The sequence below is a fragment of the Bombina bombina genome, chromosome 3 (genome assembly GCF_027579735.1).
Source record: "Bombina bombina isolate aBomBom1 chromosome 3, aBomBom1.pri, whole genome shotgun sequence".
NCBI lineage: Eukaryota > Metazoa > Chordata > Amphibia > Anura > Bombinatoridae > Bombina > Bombina bombina.
In genome coordinates, this window is record NC_069501.1 from 1,120,047,722 (window position 1) to 1,120,070,711 (window position 22,990).

Genomic DNA, 22,990 nt, shown 5'->3' on the forward strand with positions numbered 1-22,990 from the left:
TTTTTTTCTACAGGCAGTTAGGTAAAATAATTATATAAAATAAAAATAAAACTAGATTACACGTTCCTGTTTAGATGGTAACATTTATTTTAAGCAAATATGCTTATTCTAGATTAATATCATTGTAAAGTTCCTTTATCAAACAGGACTGCAGTAAACCAACGAACTAAAGTGTGGTCCTGTAATTACCATTACCACGTGACAGCAGTAAATGGTAGGTGAAAAAAGGGCTGTGCCTGCGGGGTGGTGTAACTCTGGGGCGGAGCTTAAGATGCTGCTGCAGGGCATAAGAGGTTATATGAAGGGTGTGAGAATTTGGCTGCGCATTATGGATATATCCTACAATCACTGGGTAACAGCTCCAGGATACTCCGTCTCATTGTGCCTGTAAGAAGGTTTAGCTATGCAGGAGTTTGTTTAGCTGGAGGCTAGTGAGGAAAGGAAACAGCAGGACTGCTGGAAGGTGCACTCTGTGCAGGATAACATCTCAGTCTGGGGACCACAGAGGAGAGACACTCACCAGGAGAACTCGTCTTCTGTATTTATTGGTATTCTTGTTGAGTTGTGGAATCTTAGAAGGATTAGCATTGCTCTCAGCTATGATCAGCTGTGTGACTTTGGCCATGCTGTGCCTGCTGTTTGGATGCTTAATAGTAACAGGTAGGTGGGCTAAGTCTTATCAGGGACAGAAGCACCCGTGCTCTAAGGTGCATACACATTTGAGTGAAAGCTTCACTGTATACTTTATGATAATATTATGCAAGCAATGATAAAAGTTTACTTAATGTTATGTAAATGACTGATTATGAACTTTGTAAGAGATGTATTTTTTTTATTCAGCACACATCCCATATCTATCCTTTGGGTAGTTTAAACATTTTTCTTTGTCTATCATTCATTCTATTTATCTATCTATCTATCTATCTATCTATCTATCTATCTATCATCTATCTAATCCATCTAATCTATCTATCTAATCCATCTAATCTATATATCTAATCTATCTAATCTATATATAGAGAGAGGAAGTTTATCATGCTGCAGACATTGACTTTATTCTAATTACCTATTTATTGTACTAACTTTGGTTTTAAAATTGCATTGGAGTTTAATAAACTATTACTGTTTTGAGACATATTAATTCAATAGATAGTTTGGTATACCAATGCAAACACACATAAATAAATCTGTATAAATACATTCAGACGTGTGTGTGACTGGAACTGTTTGATTGTAATCTGGAGGAAAGTATGTTGCTGGCATAATAAAGGAAACACATTTTCACAGTTATCTTATAAATGATCTAGCAGTGTGTTTTACAGTAATATGGGTAAATTAGATCAGTAGCCATCAGCTTTTCTTTGCCTTGTAATAATGCTGAGTGATGTACAAAATCAATAAGTCTATCTATCTATCTTTTATCTATTTATCTATCTTTCTATCTTTTATCTATCTAACTTTATATACATACAGAGAGATAGCTATACAGCTAGCTAGCCTAATAGATACATAAATAGATATATAGCCTGATAGACAAATAGATAAATAATTAGGTAGATATCATGATAGCTTGAACTACCCCCCATAAAGGTATCTATATTTGTTGTGCAAAATTAACTTAAATTGTCATCTAATCCACAAACTAATAAAGTATCTCCCTTTCTCAATCATCTCACAAACTGCCTATGGATTGCCATCAGCTATGAGCTCTGACACTTCCTGGCAGGTGTCCTGACCTTTAGGGTGTTTGGGAATCACTGGTTTTGTTTGCTGCATTATGTGACTGGTTGTGTAGTGTACGTCTTGGGCAGTTTTCATTTGCTTTCCTGGAAATCAGTGTGGTGGGTGTGCTGAATAACTGTATTCTGTATGAGAAATAAGTCACCAAATGAGAACAGGCATTACATTTATAGGAATTCATTTGTTGTTTAAGTTTTCCTATCAGGGAAATATTATTGCATCACTTTAGTTAGAAAATAAGGAAATTGTATTTTTAGGTGAAAATCATTTCACTTGTGATTGTTTAATCATTTATGCATTTATCCTCATATATGTATACATCTTTTGCTTAATAGCTTTTGGTGAGCTTTGGCAAACATTTGAATTTCATGCAACACACAATTTATACCTGATGTATATTTATTTTGCTGGTGAAATCCCAACAAAAATGTTAAAATAAAACAATTGAATAAAAAAAACGAAGAGTTGTAAACAGGGAGGGAGATTAATGATTGTCCAATCTCCAAATAAATATGCTTGAGACATTGAGCCTCATCTGAAATAGTATATTTTATTTTCTCATCTGTGAAGAACTTGCATTCTGAAGGTTGCCTTGCTGACAGTATATAGAAAGTGCATATTATCATATTGTTTTTTTTGCATATGTTTATATTTTAAAGATAATGTGAAAGAACAAGTTATTTATGTTGGACCAAATATTTCTTTTTCTATATCTATCTATCTATCTATCTATCTATCTATCTATCTATCTATCTATCTATCTATCTGTCTGTCTGTCTATCTATCATTTATCTAATCTATCATCTATCTAATCTATCTCTATATCTATCTATCTATCTATCTATCTATCTATCTATCTATCTATCATGTATCTATCTATCTATCTATCTATCTATCTATCTATCTATCTATCTATCTATCTATCTATCTAATATTCTCATAAGCTCTTGTAAATATATTGTTATTCAAAGTAAAGTAACTGATTTTGACAATATGCAAGCTGAGAAACGTAGTTTTAACTTTATGAAACCTTACCTAGTAACAAAATGTTTCCATAGATATCACCAAAAAAGTTTATTGTATACCTTAATTGCAATCATTTTGAACATAACTGAACAAACTGAAATGAATACAGTTTATCCAAATATGTGTGAATTGTGTTTTGTTTGAATTATATCTTGAATTATACTAATTGTATAAATTGTTCATTTTTTTCAATACATTACTTAGTTCTGAAAAATTCTTGGGTCTGGATAAGTTTGCTCAGAAACATTACAGTCCTCAGAAATCATATTCATATAACACTCCTAAACACAATTTGACTGGAATGTATTTAGCTAACAGCCAGTCAGTAAACTATCTTTCAGAGTTAAAGCATACCTCATGTTTTGTCTTATTCATATTTGGCAAAGTATATTTTAATTGTTGATGCAATAAGTATCTTATGATTAGATGATAAAGAATGTATTTATATCTTTATGTTCTCAAAAGGCTTAGTACTCTGGGGGTTATAAATACAAATGTGCTTAACTATCAGGATCTTTTTAGTTATTTCAACTAAATTGTATTACAATTACCCTCACATAATATATTTAAAAAAAAAAAAAGCATGAATGAAACACCATTGTCATATTCTTTTACTGGCAATAACAAGAATACAATTGGAAATAAAACATAAAACAGTGTTATTAGTATACTTTCTAGCTTCTTAGTTACGCTTTTTATATGCACATTGTCATTTTAGGCAGTTTCTTATATCTTCTTGATGAGAGGAAGTTAGTAAAGGGAGAGTGAAATCCTTTATTTAGCTTTATTTTAAAACAACTGATATATAAGAGTCGACCCATCAACTGCCCATCTCAAATGAGCTCATTATGATGATAACAAATAAGTGCAGAGGATATCAAAAAATCAAAAGAAGAAGGTAAATTTAATCCCAGTCATCTTTAGTATAAAGCCAATTTCTGACTTGTGGTTTCCATTTAACATCATCTCTATTTCTCTCTGTCTCTCTCTTACTCCCTCCCTCTCTCTCTTTCTCTCTCTCTCTTTCTATATCTTGCTCCCTTTCTCTCTCTTTCTCTCGCATTCTCTCTCTTTCTCTCGCATTCTCTCTCTCTCTCTCTCTCTCTCTCTCTTTCTCTCTCTTTCTCTCTCTCTCTCTATCATTCTCTCCCTCTCTCTCATTCTATCTCTCTTATTCTCTGTCTCTCATTCTCTCTCTTTCTCATTCTCCCTCTCTCTCTTTCTCATTTTTCTCTCTTTCTCTCTCTCTCTTGCTCTCTCTTTCTCTTTCTCTCCCTCTCTCTCCCATTCTCTCTCTCTCATTATCTCATTCTCTCTCTCTCTCATTCTCCCCCCCCTCTCTCTCTCTCTCTCATTCTCTCTCATTCTCTCATGCTCTCTCTCTTTCTCTCTCTCTCTTGCTCTCCCTCTCTCTCATTCTCATTCTCTCTCTCATTCTCCCTCTCTCTCTCTCTCTCTCTCTCTCTCTCTCTCTCTCTCTCTCTTATTCTCTCTCATTCTCTCTCTCTCTTTCTCATGCTCTCTCTCTTTCTCTCTCTTGCTCTCTCTCTTTCTCTCAATCTCTTTCTCTCAATCTCTTTCTCTCTCAATCTCTCTCTCTCTCACTCTCCCTCTCTCACTCTTTCTAATGTGTCTTCTATGCTGGCAAATGTCTTAGTGCCAATTACGTAAAGGGACATTCCAGTCAAAATATAAATGCACATAGATTAATTACATCTTTGTATAGAAAAATATTTGCAGTATACATGTATTGGCAAAATGCTTCTAGTAAAAGTCATCACTGTTTTAGTGTTAACATTTTTCTCTGCATAGCTAGATATTTTCAGTGCACTAGTATTTTAAATACTACAGCTGCTCAGAGCGCCTTTGGGGCTTGTAATCATGTCAGCAATTAACAAATTGAGTCATTACCAGATGGTACAAGCACCTTAGGCTGGCTAAACAAGTGCTGTGTTTAAACTGCTGGTGCACGGTGCATACTTAAATACACTTTTGAAACAGCTATAGATTTTATTAGAAGCTAATTTTTTGCTAATACATGTATAATACAAAAATGCTCCTGTTCAAAACTGAAATGTATCCTTGTGGATTCCAATTTTGGCTGGAATGTCCCTTTAATTAAACTTTTCCCTGGTATTAAAGGAAGTGACTCTCCCATATCCTCAACTATGTTCTTTCCAGCTACATACCCAAAATAGATAAACCACTTCCTCTTACCTGAGATCTTATCCAAGTGTCCAATAAACATGGTCTTGTCTTCCTGTAACCTACAATAGCCATTCTGATGCTTAATTAAGAGTTTTCCCCATTTGTCTTATCCATGGGATATCCTCTGACATTCCAGACTTGAAAATGTTTCTCTTCCATGTACAGCAGCACTATCCAAATCATATTCCTTTTTTATTTAAACCAGTTTGTCAGCTTGGGATACAGTTATAAAGACACAGCATACGGATTCCATTAATTGTGCTTTCTAGCATTACAGTTTTGTCTATTATAAATCCAGAAGTCACACATTGTTGAATATCTACACAATCCATTTGATGCAAGGGCTTTGCAATTCTTGGATTAAGGGTATCTGTCAATAAATTGATAGAGATATATGCACATATACATTGCACACGTGCATATTCACAGCCATGCACACAAGCTATACGGCTTTATCATTTTACATAGTTTACTTAAGAGTCAATCACAATCTTTTAGAAAAATATTTATCTAATGTTTTTCAACAGAAAATTATAATTAAATTCTATGGGAATTTTTGTAGATAAATCAATTTCCACGCAAGCAATAAGGGGTTTATCGCGAGTGTTTGTGCTTGTCGGGCTTATCGCGAATATTAAGAGTTGAAAGTAAACACGATCGCATGAGAGCACTTGTAACTTACACTAGAATGATTACCGCTACTTCAGAACTCTGGTTAACTGTTTCGCAAAACTAAAAATAAATGTGAGAAAGCACCTCAAAAAATATTACAAAGTATAGTTACACTCATAATAACACTATCTAATAAAATTATTAAGAAAAATATTGCACACAAACATAATAAAGGCTCAAAGATTTGAGATCTCAGGTGTTAGACATAACATACAGATAATACATATACTTGTCTAAAGAAAGATGGATATGAATGTGTGTGTGTATATATATATATATATTATATATATATTATATATGTATACGTATATATTTATTTATATGTGTATATATGTATTTACAGACACATATACACATATAAACACATAAATACATATGTACACACATTTGTACAGTAAAAATTTCACATTCCAATGTTCTGCACATAGCAGAATATGTTTTATGTATTTAATCATGTATATATATATATGTATAGGTATGGATATATATTGTACCAAAAACATCAGATATATGTAGAAACATTAATTTATGAATAAATAGAATATATTCTTCTATGGGTAGAACATTGGAATTTCAAATATTCATATTTTCATGTTAGGTTAGCGCACATGATAATATTCTATCGGGTTTGCGCGAGAGTGGGGTGTTGTTGTTTTTTTTTCCCCCCACTTTTATTTCTCCATTGACTTCTATGGGGAATATGTGAATGCACATGTTCTCTAACTACACAATCTTCAAAGCTTTTATATTGGATAAAATATGAGATAAAGTACACTAGGGAAGCTTGTATCAGGGAACCAGGATATCTAGAGTAAGCAGAGACAAGTGATTGTATAGAGGCCTCATTTTCATGACCTAATCAAGCTTTAAATGTTTGGATGTTAAAATGTTGTTAATTATAAATTTGCAGAGAATACAATGAAAAAGTAAAGTTTACACCATGAACTAATATCATAGTTTATTTTAAAAATAAAAAAAAAACTGCAGTCAAACGCATTAGACATATGTCAGCAATACTGAATCAATTAAAGGGACAGTCTACACCAGAATTGTTATTGTTTTAAAAGATAGCTAATCCCTTTATTACCCTTTCCCCAGTTTTGCATAACCAACACAGTTATATTAATATACTTTAACCTCTGTGATTATCTTGTATCTAACCTCTGCAAACTGCCCCTTTATTTCAGTTCTTTTGACAGACTTGCAGTTTAGCCAATCAGTGCCTGCTTTCAGATAACTTCACGTGCACGAGCACAGTGTTATCTATATGAAACACATGAACTAACACCCTATAGTGATGAAAAACTGTTAAAATGCATTCTGAAAAGAGGTGGCTTTCAAGGTCTAAGAAATTAGCATATGAACCTCCTAGGTTAAGCTTTCAACTAAGAATACCAAGAGAACAAAGGAAAATTGGTGATAAAAGTAAATTGGAAAATTGTTTAAAATTACATGCCCTATCTGAATAATGAAAGTTTATTTTGGCCTAGACTGTCCCTTTAACATCATGTTTTATTAACTCTCTGAAAACCACTACAAGAAATCAACACAAAAAGCAGAAGTAAAGCCGATTCTATTGAGATTTTTATGTATTTACCCAATCTGAAAATAAAAATAGCCTCCCACATTTCCTATATTCATTATTTGTCTTAATTTATTCGAATGGAGTTACTTTTAATGGATTTAAAAGGTATATGAAAAGTTTGTCTGGCAAACTCTAATGGACTGGAATGGGAGGGGGCGAGGGAGGGTTAATGTTTTTTTTACATACACTTGTTTCTTTTCCTATATGTTTTATAGAATCTGTGCTGCTTTACCCACTTATCTTAGATTTTCAAATGTTGTATTTGCATATTTGTGTGTGTACTTTTTTTTAACTTTTCAAGTAATGCTGTAATGTTTAATTATGCACCTGTATTCTCATAAACCAAAAGTGAGCATAGGAATGCAGACAGATTTATACCATTACTTGAAAATGTTTCTAAATAGTATTGTGACTGCTGTGTTTGGAATAGGGTAGATTGAATATGACCATGCCTGTTCATTGGTCATTAGCTTTAACACAGCTTTGTAGTATTGTGTGTAGACTAATTATTGATATGTTCACTTCTAATTCTTCAACAAGCACTTGGTCAGTTTAGACTTGGCAATAAAATATTTCCATTGACTATCAGCATGAGACCACAATATTTTAGATGACATAGGTTTAATTGGAATGTATTTGTGTATGTTTCTTTATGTCTCAGATAGATAATACCAATAAATGCCCAAATCCATTCTCAAAGACTGAAAGCAGACCAGGAGTTCAGAATATCTCTGCTAGATGATGTGAAATAATTTATTGTATGATAAAACTATTGAGAAAGTGTTGAAGCTGAGATATCCCAAAAAATGTTGGTCTGTTTGCAGCCCAGAAAATACTAGAAGTGGGCAGACAAATAACACTATCTTGATGTAGACATAGCTTTACAAATCCACTGGAGAGATCTGTCAAACAATGGCATTGAAGAGGCCACGAGCCAGGGTCATTGCTAACATATCAGTTCACTGATAAAAGACCATACTTATTTGCATATTTGCATTTTCCTGATAAAATTAAAAGGAAGAACATAAAACCCATTGAAAAATGGAATGAGTGTACTATTTTTGTGGTAGATTTTATATATATACCTAAATCTAAACCGCTAAAAGTAATTTAAAATAGTTGTGTTCTTATAGTGTTTTATTTATCCATCCTTGAATCATAATATTAAAAAAAAATAACTGCCAACCTTATCTCATAATAGTTTACATATTGTTCTTTGATCCAAAAGATATACAATTATATATAATAGTCATAGATTCATACTATTAATGCTTTTGTCCTATTTATTGTTCAGCATTTGACCATCTGCTCCTCTACAAAATTATAGACTCTTTTGGTACCCACAATATGACTTTCATAATTTGTTATCCAACTACTTATTCAGCGCTATTTAGCGCTTTCGCTTGAGCAGAAACTTTGGTAGAAGTAAAGCTTTTTGCACCTAACATGCGTATTACAAGTTGAAAGTAAAATGTGAAACTCGACGCGCACTAACCAAAGGAATTTTTTGTGAAATCGTCACCGTCTTAACATATTATTCCCATAGATTGCAATGGAGAGTGCAGAAGAAAAAATACTTGACTTACCACTCTTTTTAATCCCTATTGTTAAGCACTTTTATATAAGTATCCTTTCTAAAAAGTTCTCTTTGCTCAGCCGATACCTCCTAAACATTATTCACTCTCTTGTCTCACCTTGATTACTGCAACCTATTTCTTAGACTTTCCCTACTTTTATAACTCCCTTTTACAGTATATCATAAATACTCTTGCCACATTTATTCATCTCACATTTGAATTAACATGAACAGCACTTCTATATAAAAAATGGCATATTCCAATTAAATAGTGAATATAATTTTTCCAATATTGACGCTAGGTAAATATAGGCTAGATTACAAGTGAAGCAATAAAATGTTAGCTCTATTGATCGCTAACTGGGCTCAAGGTAAATTAATAATGTGTGTATGCTTGTGCTGCTATTGCAAGTTTAAATTAAGCATGCAAGCAAAAGACTCAGGCTATCTAACATGTGGAGTTAAGATAGCACAACCTTGTTCAATCCATTTCCCAATTGACTTCTATGGGGCTTGTGTCAAACTTTATTTTAATGTTTTACATATGTTTTGTGAAACTTTTATTCTAGCACTAACACTTTACCTCAGGTCTCAAGTCACTCTAATTCTTCTAGGGCTATGTTGGCTGTCGCTAAAGAACAACCCATGACTTTCAACTTGTAATATGAGCGATATTTATCACGGTTGCGATATCCATTGAAAGTATAGGGCCCACTAAAGGGATGTCGGCCGCGCTAAACCTCTGCTTATTCTATTTTGCCATGAACTTGTAGCATAAATTTACGTGCTAATTTTAGCATGGTCCAGTGATATTTATAGCCTCTGAAAAAGCTGTGCTAGCGGCGAAATGCGCATCAGGCATTGTCTGTGCGTGTGAGGCCGCTATTTTGGAACTTTTATGGGATAATTATTTGATTACATTGGCAGACCTCTGCTCTTCTATATTTGAGTCCGTTGTCACTCAGTCCAGCTCAGACCTATTGATGCCAGTATTGCATAGCACAGTATAATTGTTGTTGGGGTCAATCCCCTTTTGTAGATAGTCTGATTGCAATCTGTTTTTATTTTTGGTTAGCTCTGAGCAGGACGATGTGATGGCACTTATCCCTGTTTAATATTGTTACCTCGGTTCTCACACATACTGCACATATTACTTTTTATTGTAAGTTTTAAATGTTTGTCAATACACACACTCTATGTGGTACACAAATTTTATTAGTATATAGTAAAAGTTACGTTTTAACACACACCCAGGGTCCGGCTGTGACCGGATCACTGATACTGTTCCTTGTTTACTAATAACCATTCTTTGAGTGCTGAGGTTCTGTCACCTTTTCTTCTAACTTATACTCATATTTATATCATAGCCTGTGCTATCAATAGTGCTCCACTTGTAAGCTGGCCTATGTGTGATATGAGGTCTCAGGTGTTAGAAAAAAAAAGAGAAAGGGCCTTATTATATATATATATATATATATATATATATATATATATATATATCCGTGTGATAAAGCCCTTTCCCTGTCACCGGGCCACTTTATTGGGTTAACCTGTTCAATTGCTTGGTAACACAAATTGCTAATCAGCCAATCACATGGCAGCAACTCAATGCATTTAGGCATCTAGACATGGTAAAGACGACTTGCTGAAGTTCAAACTGAGCATCAGAATGCGGAAGAAAGGGGATTTAGGTGACTTTGAATGTGGCATGGTTGTTGGTGCCAGATGGGCTGATCTGAAGATTTGAAAAACTGCTGATCTACTGGGATTTTCACACACACCCATCTCTAGGGTTTACAGAAAATGGTCCAAAAAAGAGAAAATATCCAGTGAGCGACAGTTGTGTGGACGAAAATGTTGATGTCAGAGATCAGAGGAGAATGGGCAGATTGGTTCGAGATGATAGAAAGGCAACAGTAACTCAAATAACCACTCGTTATAACCAAGGTATGCAGAATACCATCTCTGAATGCACAACACGTCAAACCTTGAAGCAGATGGGCTAAAGCAGCAGAAGACCACACCGGGTGCCACTCCTGTCAGCTAAGAACAGAAAACTGAGGCTAAAATTTGCACAGGCTCACCAAAATTGGAAAATAGAAGATTGGAAAAACGTTGCCTGGTCTGATGAGTCTCAATTTCAGCTGCAACATTCAGATGGTAGGGTCAAAATTTTTGCGTAAACATCATGAAAGCATGGATCCATCCTTCCTTGTATAAACGTATCAGGCTGGTGGTGGTGGTGTAATGGTGTGAGGGATATTTTTTATCTGCACACTTTGGGCCCCTTAGTACCAATTAAACATCATTTAAACGCCACGGCCTTCCTGAATATCGTTGCTGACCATGTCCATCCCTTTATGACTACAGTGTACCCATCTTCTGATGGCTACTTCCAGCAGGATAATGCACCATGTCACAAAGCTCAAATAATTTCAAACTGGTTTCTTGAACATGACAAGGAGTTCACTGTACTCCAATGGCCTCCACAGTCAGCAGATCTCAATCCAATAGAGCACCTTTGGGATGTGGTGGAACGGGAGATTCGCATCATGGATGTGCAGCTGACAAATCTGCTGCAACTGCCTGATGCTATCATGTCAATATGGGCCAAAATGTCTGAGGATGCAATGAAGAATTAAGGCAGTTCTGAAGGCAAATGAAGGTCCAACCCGATACTAGCAAGGTGTACCTAATAAAGTGGCTGGTGAGTGTATATATGTTACAGACAAGTTTTTTTTTAAATAGATATTCCTATATATATAGGTATAAATATATATTTGTGCAAAAAAAGCGTCATATATATATATTCCAGACTTACCAAAGGTTGGTGAGATATATCGCTGTTACATGTTACTTGGGAAACCGCATACTTGTGTTTATATCCATTTTCCTGGGCAGTGTACCTGTTACGATTATATATATATTCTACACTCATTCCTTATGACTGAATCTATGACACAACCATAACTTTGAGTCCAACAACAGAGAGACATTTTCGTTAAATTGACTAATTTGTGCTTTTCCTTCTCTGTCTGGAAACAGTTTTTTGGAAGTGTTATTTATGTGTTTATCATTTGGACATTTTTTTCCCTTTGTTTACACAAGGGCAATTATACTCAAGGGGCAATATGAATTTTTTTTCATTACAACCATTAACTGATATGGATACTAATAGACTGACAATGGAGGACACTTTTATAAGACAGCAAGAGACCCTTAACATCAGTGACATCTTTTTATTGATGGAGCGTACTCTTATACAAGAATACCGCATTTGGTGGGATAAGAGGGCCCTAGAGAAATATCTGTTACTTGAGCTGATACCTAGAGGCCTACGATTAAGTAAATTTCCTGCTTTTCAAGTGGACGACTACGCTTTCATTAACAAATGGAATGCAGCACTGTCAGAGTGCTCAAAAGTATTGATGGGTCTTATTATTAAATACAAGGATAAACAACTCACTAAAATTAGAGATGATATAGCTGGGATACAGTTGCAGCTGAATGAGTTTGTGGACCATCCGAAATACAATGATTTAGACACAGTTTTGAAAGAAAGTGTGGATAAATTTAGAATGGAACTTGACAACTTTAAGTTGCGAAAATTTAATCGTGACAATGAAGATTACCTTAATAATAAAGTTTATATCTGGCACACTAATTCTAAGAATACCAGACATAGAAGGAGGTGGGGTAACAACAAGCATAAACATGGTGGTCATGAGAAAAAGGTTACTTTTTCTGACTCAGAGGGTACTGAGAATGAGCAATCAGGCTGCTCCTCAAGGAGTGGTTCTAGTGACCAATCTGAGGAAGATGAACAAATAGTTAGACCAAAACAGAAAAATAAAATCACACGTAATAAAGGGGACACTACAACAACTAGGTCTGAACCGGTAATAACTAGAAACATTAGTCAAAGAGATACAGCCCATGATAATATAGATTCTAGACAAAGGGAATTCCTGAGTGACACTGAAAGTGACACCCCAATTATGAATGTACCTACCAAATCATGTCTAAAAAATAGTCAGCCTATGAAGCACCCTTTAGGACAGGTGGGGATGGAAACAGAAGGGGGAGGAGGAAGAGGAAGAGGTCGAGGAAAAAATCCTCAAAACAACCGCAGGGGGAGGGGACGCTACAACAAATACCAAATATAAAAATCATTAACCTCTCGAAGTCCATTTTAAATAACGATGAGATGTCGGTTCTAGGCTTGGGTCTGGGATTTGTCCCTAGTACAAATTTTAATGTGTTTGAGACTATTGTGGATCTAAATCGTTTGATTAGAGATCTAACTCTCAAAAAATTCTTTTGGGGCAGAGACCAGCATGTGCCAGACACCGACACCCCATCTAATGCTGATGTTTGGAACTTTACCAATGAATTAAGTCCAATTATGGATATTAATGACTTCGATGAGGCTTGTGACTATCTCTCCCTACATGGCCTTAACCTTGAATCTGATATCCAAAATGATTTTCTAAAGACTACACACAATGGCTTTAAGCCACGTTCAGTCTTTTACCCTACTAGAGAGAGGGGCCCCTTTTTGGAGGCCTTTCATCGGAGGGTGGAAGAGGATCTGCTAACTCTGTCTAAATACCACAATGCTGCTCCCCCTAATCTTACACGAGCACAGAAATTAGCCTTGGATACCTTAAGTAAAAGGGATGATATAGTGATCAAGGCAGCAGACAAGGGGGGCAGCATCGTGGTACTGGACAGAGAAGCCTATATAGGTGAGGCAGAAAGACAAATCACAGATGAAGAGGTGTACCTTCCTCTCCCCCGAGATCCAACTAATATATTTAAACTTCAATTTATGGATTTGCTGGACGATGGTCTGCAGGAGGGTGTTATTGATCAGGACACGTTCAATTATTTGTATATGGACTGTCCAGTTATCCCTATCTTCCATCACCTCCCCAAGGTCCATAAATCCTTGAAGGAGGTGAAAGGAAGACCTATTGTTTCAGGGATAGGTTCGCTCTTTGAAAAAGTATCTGGGTGGATTGAATCCCTCCTGCAGCCCATTGTACAGCAATTGCCTTCCTACCTAAAAGACACCACACACCTTTTAACCTGCTTACAGCAGGTTGCTTGGAGCAAGGAATGCTCTTGGCTCACTGTGGATGTGGTGGGTCTTTATTCCTGCATTCCACATTTTTATGGCTTAGAGGCAGTCTCCTACTCTTTGGATATGTACAGCAACTATGACCCAAAATTGAAAAGATATATACTTAAAACTTTGGAATTTCTTTTGAGCCACAACTATTTTAAGTTTGGTGATTCTTTCTTTCTCCAGAGGCGTGGGACCGCTATGGGAACTAAATTTGCCCCAGCCTATGTGAACATCTTCATGGGCTGGTGGGAAAGGTCCCACGTCTTTGGAGAAATTAATCCATATAGACACCTAATAAGATCGTATAAACGATACATAGACGATCTGTTGTTCGTGTGGTCAGGTAATAAACAGGAAATGGAAAATTTTGTTGCGTATCTTAACGATAACAGTATCAATTTACATTTTACATTCAGTTTTGAAAAGGAAGTTATTCCTTATCTCGATGTCTATTTAATAGGAGATGCTGTTAGTCATAGTGTTAGTACTACACTCTATAGAAAGCCAATAGCTTCTAATACAATTCTTCATGCTAAGTCTTGCCACCCCAGGCATACAGGCTTTGGGGTGGCAAAAGGCCAGTTTATTAGATTGAAAAGGAATTGTTCCATAGAATCCAATTTTATTAAGGAATCGGAAGTGCTAAAACAACAACTTCAAGACAGAGGCTACTCTACCAAAGTAATTAACAGAGCATACTTAGAGGTTAGTAGACTGGATCGGTCACAAATGTTACAAAATGTACAGGGAAACCCCCGAGCCAAATTTGGCAGTAATAAAACTAAGTTTATTACTAACTATAGTTCTCAGTTTGGAGAAATATGTCATATTATTAACAAGCATTTACCAGTATTAGCAGGAGAAGATAGTTTACAGGATGTGGCCAAAGAAGGAGTAAACTGTATATCCAGGAAGGGACGCACAATAGGTAATATTGTGGCTCCAAGCTCACTAAGAAAACTGATTACAACAGGTAGTAGTTGGCTGCTCATTAAGGGACACTTTCTAAATTGCATAGCCTGTAGTCATGCAATTGTAACGGATAGATTCCAGTCTAAGACTACCCAGAGAGTATTTCTTTCAACAAGCTGCACGAATTGCCGCACTAAATATGTTATTTATCTTGTTGAATGCACATTGTGCAACAAACAATACGTGGGGTGCTCCTCATGTGAAGCACGCTCTCGTATTAGGGAGCATCTCAACAACATAGATAAAAACATAGATGTGTCAGATCTGGTACACCACTTTATCCATGAGCACAATAAAATAGTCAGTAGTTTCAAATGGCAGGTCATAGAAAGTATTGTACATACCCCTAGGGGAGGAGACAGAATGCAGAAATTACTACACAGAGAGGCTTTTTGGATTTTCACATTGCAAACAAGACGTCCAAAGGGATTTAATGCAATAGGTGATATTATAAACCATTGGCAACACAAATAAGTAATCTAGAACCAACCTCACTGAATATTTCTCTGCATATATATTACACAAGCATGTAATATATAAATGTTCACAATATGTGACAGTAAGTCTCTGTTGCATGTATATATACATACATTTCTTTGACCAATTAGCAGCTTATTCTTAAATCTAAAATAAATCTAAAATTAAAATTATAAGCAATGAATACTTGGTATTGCTAGATTTAATTAAAGTAATCAGTTCTGCAATATGAGGGCTCATGAGGCATTATTTTGAAACTAATCTTAGTTGTAAATGTCCCCCTTTGCATATATGACACAGTATCTATATACATACATTTCTTTGACCAAATATCACCTTATTCTTAAATTTAAAATAAATCTAAAATTCAATTTATAAGCAAAGAATACTTGGTAGTGCTAGGTTTAGTAAATGTAATATGTTCTGTAATATGAGGGTTCATGAGGCATTTTATTGAAACTAATTTTGGTTGTAAATATCCCCTTTTCACACATGACACAATATCTACAATTTGATAGTCATTTACAAAAGTGACTTTATGTGTATTCACAATCTGACAGTCATTCATTATAGTGACTACATGTGTATTATGTATATCAAGTAATTGCATATCAGTTGTCATAATGTCTATGTCGTTATCCTTTGAATTAAATATTCCTTACTCAACAGCTGAACACCCTTAATTTTTTAATGGACCAGCCCATTTAAGGGTGCTAACGGAACAGTCTGTATGGTCTATGAATAAGGCTCCCTACCAGCCGAAACGCGTAAGACCGACTGGCTGCTGTTGAGTAACGGCATATTCTTTTTAATTTTAATTTCCCCTGTTTTCTGAGTATACTTTGTCCAATTTTTCATTTAACCCCTTAATGACCGCAGCACTTTTCCATTTTCTGTCCGTTTGGGACCAAGGCTATTTTTACATTTTTGCGGTGTTTGTGTTTAGCTGTAATTTTCCTCTTACTCATTTACTGTACCCACACATATTATATACCGTTTTTCTCGCCATTAAATGGACTTTCAAAAGATACCATTATTTTCATCATATCTTATAATTTACTATAAAAAATTATAAAATATGAGGAAAAATTGAAAAAAAAACCCCACTTTTTCTAACTTTGACCCCCAAAATCTGTTACACATCTACAACCACCAAAAAACACCTATGCTAAATAGTTTCTAAATTTTGTCCTGAGTTTAGAAATACCCAATGTTTACATCTTCTTTGCTTTTTTTGTAAGTTATAGGGCCATAAATACAAGTAGCACTTTGCTATTTGCAAACCACTTTTATTTCAAAATTAGCGCTAGTTACATTAGAACACTAATATCTTTCAGGAATCCCTGAATATCCATTGACATGTATATATTTTTTTTTAGTAGACAACCCAAAGTATTGATCTAGGCCAATTTTGGTATATTTCATGCCACCATTTCACCGCCAAATGCGATCAAATAAAAAAAATCGTTCACTTTTTCATAATTTTTTTCACAAACTTTAGGTTTCTCACTGAAATTATTTACAAATAAGTTGTGCAATTATGGCACAAATGGTTTTAAATTCTTCTCTGTGATCCCCTTTGTTCAGAAATAGCAGACTTATATGGCTTTGGTGTTGCTTTTTGGTAATTAGAATGCCACTAAATGCCACTGCGCACCACACGTGTATTATGCCCAGCAGTGAAGGGGTTAATTAGGGAGCATGTAGGGAGCTTGTAGGGTTAATTTTAGCTTTAGTGTAGTGTAGTAGACAACCCCAAGTATTGATCTAGGCCCATTTTGTTATATTTCATGCCACCATTTCACCGCCAAATGCGATCAAATTAAAAAAAACGTAAAATTTTTCACAATTTTAGGTTTCTCACTGAAATCATTTACAAACAGCTTGTGCAGTTATGGCACAAATGGTTGTAAATGCTTCTCTGGGATCCCCTTTGTTCAGAAATAGCAGACATATATGGCTTTGGCGTTGCTTTTTGGTATTTAGAAGGCCGCTAAATGCCGCTGCGCATCACACATGTATTATGGCTAGCAGTGAAGGGGTTAATTAGGTAGCTTGTAGGGAGCTTGCAGGGTTAATATTAGATTTAGTGTAGAGCTCAGCCTCCCACCTGAAACATCAGACCCCCTGATCCCTCCCAAACAGCTCTCTTCCCTCCCCCACCCCACAATTGTCCCCGCCATCTTAAGTACTGGCAGAAAGTCTGCCAGTACTAAAATAAAAGCTATATATATTTTTTTTAATGATTTTTTTAAGCATATTTACATATGCTGCTGTGTACTATCCCCCCTTAGCCCCCAACCTCACTGATCCCCCAACAGCTCTATCCCCTCCCACTCTAACTTAATGGGCGCCATCTTGGGTACTGGCAGCTGTCTGCCAGTACCCAGTTTAGAAGAAAAAATTGTTTGTTTTTTTAATTTGTTGAAAGTTTCTGTAGTGTAGCTTCCCCACACACAAACCAACCCCCCCACCCCTCCACGATCGCTTTTTGTGCTTTTGCACAAACAAGATTAGGCAGGTTTTATTAAAAGATTTTCCGTAGTGTAGCGGTTCCCACCCGCTCCCGCCCCGTGCACGCACCCGCCCGCCACCCTCCGTGCACGCGCGCGCGCCCGTGCGCGCCCCCGACGGTCCCGCCCCCGATCCCGCCCCCCTTGACGTCACGCGGCACACCGATGGCCGCCCACCCGCCTCCCAATTCGGCTCCCACCCACCAACGATACCGGCCATCGATGTCCGGTGCAGAGAGGGCCACAGAGTGGCTCTCTCTGCATCGGATGGCCATGTGAGGTTATTGCAGGATGCCTCCATATCGAGGCATCACTGCAATAACCGGAAAGCAGCTGGAAGCGAGCAGGATCGCTTCCAGCTGCTTTCCACACCGAGGACGTGCAGGGTACGTCCTCAGGCGTTAACTGCCTTTTTTTTGAGGACGTACCCTGCACGTCCTCGGTCATTAAGGGGTTAAAGAATAAACTTACCACTTTTTTTTCAAAGAAATTCGCCGGATTTGTTTTTGTTCAATATATATATATATATATATATATATATATATATATATATATATATAGAAATATGTATTTATGAATAAATAGAACATATTCTGCTGTGTAAAGTATTAGTATAAGGTATTGGAATGTGAAATATTCATATTTTCATGTCGGGTTAGCGCGCTTGAGAATATGCAATCCTTTTTGCGCGCGAGTAGGCTGTTTTTTGGGATTTTTTCCACTTTTTTTTTTTCTCCATTAACTTCTATGGGGGAATATATTATCACGTGCAATATTTTAGGTTCACATTTTTACACTCGTTGGGTTAGCGCCAGAGCAAAAACTATTTACTTTCAACGAGCGCTACCAACACGGAAGCATTATATATCGCTCCACTTGTAATCTGGCCCTAAATAATAAAGAGCAAGGAAATGTACTCTCATTTTTTAACTTGTCACCATACAGCCAAATATCTTTCTGGAGAGGGTGACTTAAAGTACAACTTAAAGAAATATAGCAGTGCATCTGGTCTAAATCTTTGTTATGTATTCATTTTTCTAACTGTGAGATCTAATTTACATGACGTGCAGTGAAAATCCAAGACCTTTGCTATGTCATAGATTAGTCAAATCTGTACTTGTTATTGTTTATATCCTGTTTGTTGAAGTAATGTCTGTGTAATGCAACGCAGGACACACTTGGAATGTACAATTTCACCTCCCTATGCATCTATTTTAATAAACATATTTTAAATACTGTAAATCTGCTGAGTATCCTTGGAAAAGTTATATCTGTTTAGACCCAAAGGGTCTTTACAAATTGCTCTGGAAAATGTTACAGGCTTCTCATGCTGTGAAGTGGTTAACGATGCACTGACCTAAGAAAATAAAAACTAAAAAACAAATAAGTGTACTTTATCAGAATATACTTATCTTTTAAATATTATGTACATTTTGGGCTAGATTACAAGTGGAGCGTTAATTTATCACGTGTCTCATTTTGAAATGTCCCCAAATTACCCCCAAAATAACATGTGAGGTCCCTTTAAAAAAAAAAAAATAGATAGCATTTTAAAAAAAACTAAAAAAACTGGACTAAGCAGTTTATGGGGGTGTAGGGTGTTATAAAAAAACGGCACTAAAAAGTGCCTTTACATTGCGGTTTATGGGGACTGTGAATAGAAATGTAAATGCTTATATACATATATATTTATGTGTTAATATGTGTATATACAAATTTTAACACATAAATATATATGTATATATTCATATATATAGATATTTATATTTGTTGCCCATCGCTGCGCGTCATACCCCCTTCGCTTCGCTAGTGTCTCACGGAATGAGAACGAGTATGCATTTCACCTCACTTGTAATACCAGCGCACATTTGCGTGCGCTGGTATTACTAAGTTAAGCACAAATATCGCTTTCACGAAAGCCATATTTTGCGCTAAACTTGCAATCTATCCCTTTATATTTAAAGGGTTTACAGTAATTTTTGTATATATTTGAACAAGTGTGTTACTGATTATCAGATAGGAGAATGATATTTTATTGTTGAGTGCATGCTCATTAATGCACATACCGAAATTGAATACACACTACCTGCAAGCGTTTTTAGGTATTAATGTAAAATAAGTTTTATGTTTCTATTGCAAAATATAATTTTTTTTTAAATTACACAGGAATAAATTGTGTAAAATATGCACAGTGTAAATCGTAATTTAAGTACACAAAGGCCTAGATTTGGAGTTCGGCGGTAAAAGGGCTGTTAACGCTCCGCAGGCTTTTTTCTGGCCGCACCATAAATTTAACTCTGGTATCGAGAGTTAAAACAAATGCTGCGTTAGGCTCCAAAAAAGGAGCGTAGAGCATTTTTACCGCAAATGCAACTCTCGATACCAGAGTTGCTTACGGACGCGGCCGGCCTCAAAAACGTGCTCGTGCACGATTCCCCCATAGGAAACAATGGGGCTGTTTGAGCTGAAAAAAAACCTAACACCTGCAAAAAAGCAGCGTTCAGCTCCTAACGCAGCCCCATTGTTTCCTATGGGGAAACACTTCCTACGTCTGCACCTAACACTCTAACATGTACCCCGAGTCTAAACACCCCTAACCTTACACTTATTAACCCCTAATCTGCCGCCCCCGCTATCGCTGACCCCTGCATATTTTTTTAAACCCCTAATCTGCCGCTCCGTAAACCGCCGCAACCTACGTTATCCCTATGTACCCCTAATCTGCTGCCCTAACATCGCCGACCCCTATATTATATTTATTAACCCCTAATCTGCCCCCCTCAACGTCGCCGACACCTGCCTACACTTATTAACCCCTAATCTGCCGAGCGGACCTGAGCGCTACTATAATAAAGTTATTAACCCCTAATCCGCCTCACTAACCCTATCATAAATAGTATTAACCCCTAATCTGCCCTCCCTAACATCGCCGACACCTACCTTCAATTATTAACCCCTAATCTTCCGATCGGAGCTCACCGCTATTCTAATAAATGGATTAACCCCTAAAGCTAAGTCTAACCCTAACACTAACACCCCCCTAAGTTAAATATAATTTTTATCTAACGAAATAAATTAACTCTTATTAAATAAATGATTCCTATTTAAAGCTAAATACTTACCTGTAAAATAAATCCTAATATAGCTACAATATAAATTATAATTATATTATAGCTATTTTAGGATTAATATTTATTTTACAGGTAACTTTGTATTTATTTTAACCAGGTACAATAGCTATTAAATAGTTAAGAACTATTTAATAGTTACCTAGTTAAAATAATAACAAATTTACCTGTAAAATAAATCCTAACCTAAGATATAATTAAACCTAACACTACCCTATCAATAAAATAATTAAATAAACTACCTACAATTACCTACAATTAACCTAACACTACACTATCAATAAATTAATTAAACACAATTCCTACAAATAAATACAATTAAATAAACTAGCTAAAGTACAAAAAATAAAAAAGAACTAAGTTACAGAAAATAAAAAAATATTTACAAACATAAGAAAAATATTACAACAATTTTAAACTAATTACACCTACTCTAAGCCCCCTAATAAAATAACAAAGCCCCCCAAAATAAAAAATTCCCTACCCTATTCTAAATTAAAAAAGTTACAAGCTCTTTTACCTTACCAGCCCTGAACAGGGCCCTTTGCGGGGCATGCCCCAAGAATTTCAGCTCTTTTGCCTGTAAAAAAAAACATACAATACCCCCCCCCAACATTACAACCCACCACCCACATACCCCTAATCTAACCCAAACCCCCCTTAAATAAACCTAACACTAATCCCCTGAAGATCTTCCTACCTTGTCTTCACCATCCAGGTATCACCGATCCGTCCTGGCTCCAAGATCTTCATCCAACCCAAGCGGGGGTTGGCGATCCATAATCCGGTGCTGAAGAGGTCCAGAAGAGGCTCCAAAGTCTTCCTCCTATCCGGCAAGAAGAGGACATCCGGACCGGCAAACATCTTCTCCAAGCGGCATCTTCGATCTTCTTCCATCCGGAGCGAAGTGGCAGGATCCTGAAGACCTCCAGCGCGGAACATCCATCCGGACCGACGATTGAACGACGAATGACTGTTCCTTTAAGGGACGTCATCCAAGATGGCGTCCCTCGAATTCCGATTGGCTGATAGGATTCTATCAGCCAATCGGAATTAAGGTATTCTATTGGCTGTTCCGATCAGCCAATAGAATGCGAGCTCAATCTGATTGGCTGATTGGATCGGCCAATCGGATTGAACTAGATTCTGATTCCATCAGCCAATCAGAAAATTCCTACCTTAATTCCGATTGGCTGATAGAATCCTATCAGCCAATCGGAATTCGAGGGACGCCATCTTGGATGACGTCCCTTAAAGGAACAGTCATTCGTCGTTCAGTCGTCGGTCCGGATGGATGTTCCGCGCTGGAGGTCTTCAGGATCCTGCCACTTCGCTCCGGATGGAAGAAGATCGAAGATGCCGCTTGGAGAAGATGTTTGCCGGTCCGGATGTCCTCTTCTTGCCGGATAGGAGGAAGACTTTGGAGCCTCTTCTGGACCTCTTCAGCACCGGATTATGGATCGCCAACCCCCGCTTGGGTTGGATGAAGATCTTGGAGCCAGGACGGATCGGTGATACCTGGATGGTGAAGACAAGGTAGGAAGATCTTCAGGGGATTAGTGTTAGGTTTATTTAAGGGGGGTTTGGGTTAGATTAGGGGTATGTGGGTGGTGGGTTGTAATGTTGGGGGGGGGGGGTATTGTATGTTTTTTTTTACAGGCAAAAGAGCTGAAATTCTTGGGGCATGCCCCGCAAAGGGCCCTGTTCAGGGCTGGTAAGGTAAAAGAGCTTGTAACTTTTTTAATTTAGAATAGGGTAGGGAATTTTTTATTTTGGGGGGGCTTTGTTATTTTATTAGGGGGCTTAGAGTAGGTGTAATTAGTTTAAAATTGTTGTAATATTTTTCTTATGTTTGTAAATATTTTTTTATTTTCTGTAACTTAGTTCTTTTTTATTTTTTGTACTTTAGCTAGTTTATTTAATTGTATTTATTTGTAGGAATTGTGTTTAATTAATTTATTG

The 22,990-nt window shown here is 36.4% G+C and overlaps 1 protein-coding gene across 1 annotated transcript in view; it reads left to right on the forward strand.

Moving 5' to 3' along the window:
* Nucleotides 1-337: 337 nt before the first annotated feature.
* Nucleotides 338-22,990, forward strand: part of FLT1 (fms related receptor tyrosine kinase 1) — a 121,218-nt gene continuing 98,565 nt past the window's right edge. The window contains exon 1 of the mRNA XM_053708483.1: nt 338-660. Within this exon, the coding sequence (XP_053564458.1) occupies nt 600-660 (61 nt within the window). The 5' untranslated portion in view covers nt 338-599. The remainder of the gene's footprint in view (nt 661-22,990) is intronic.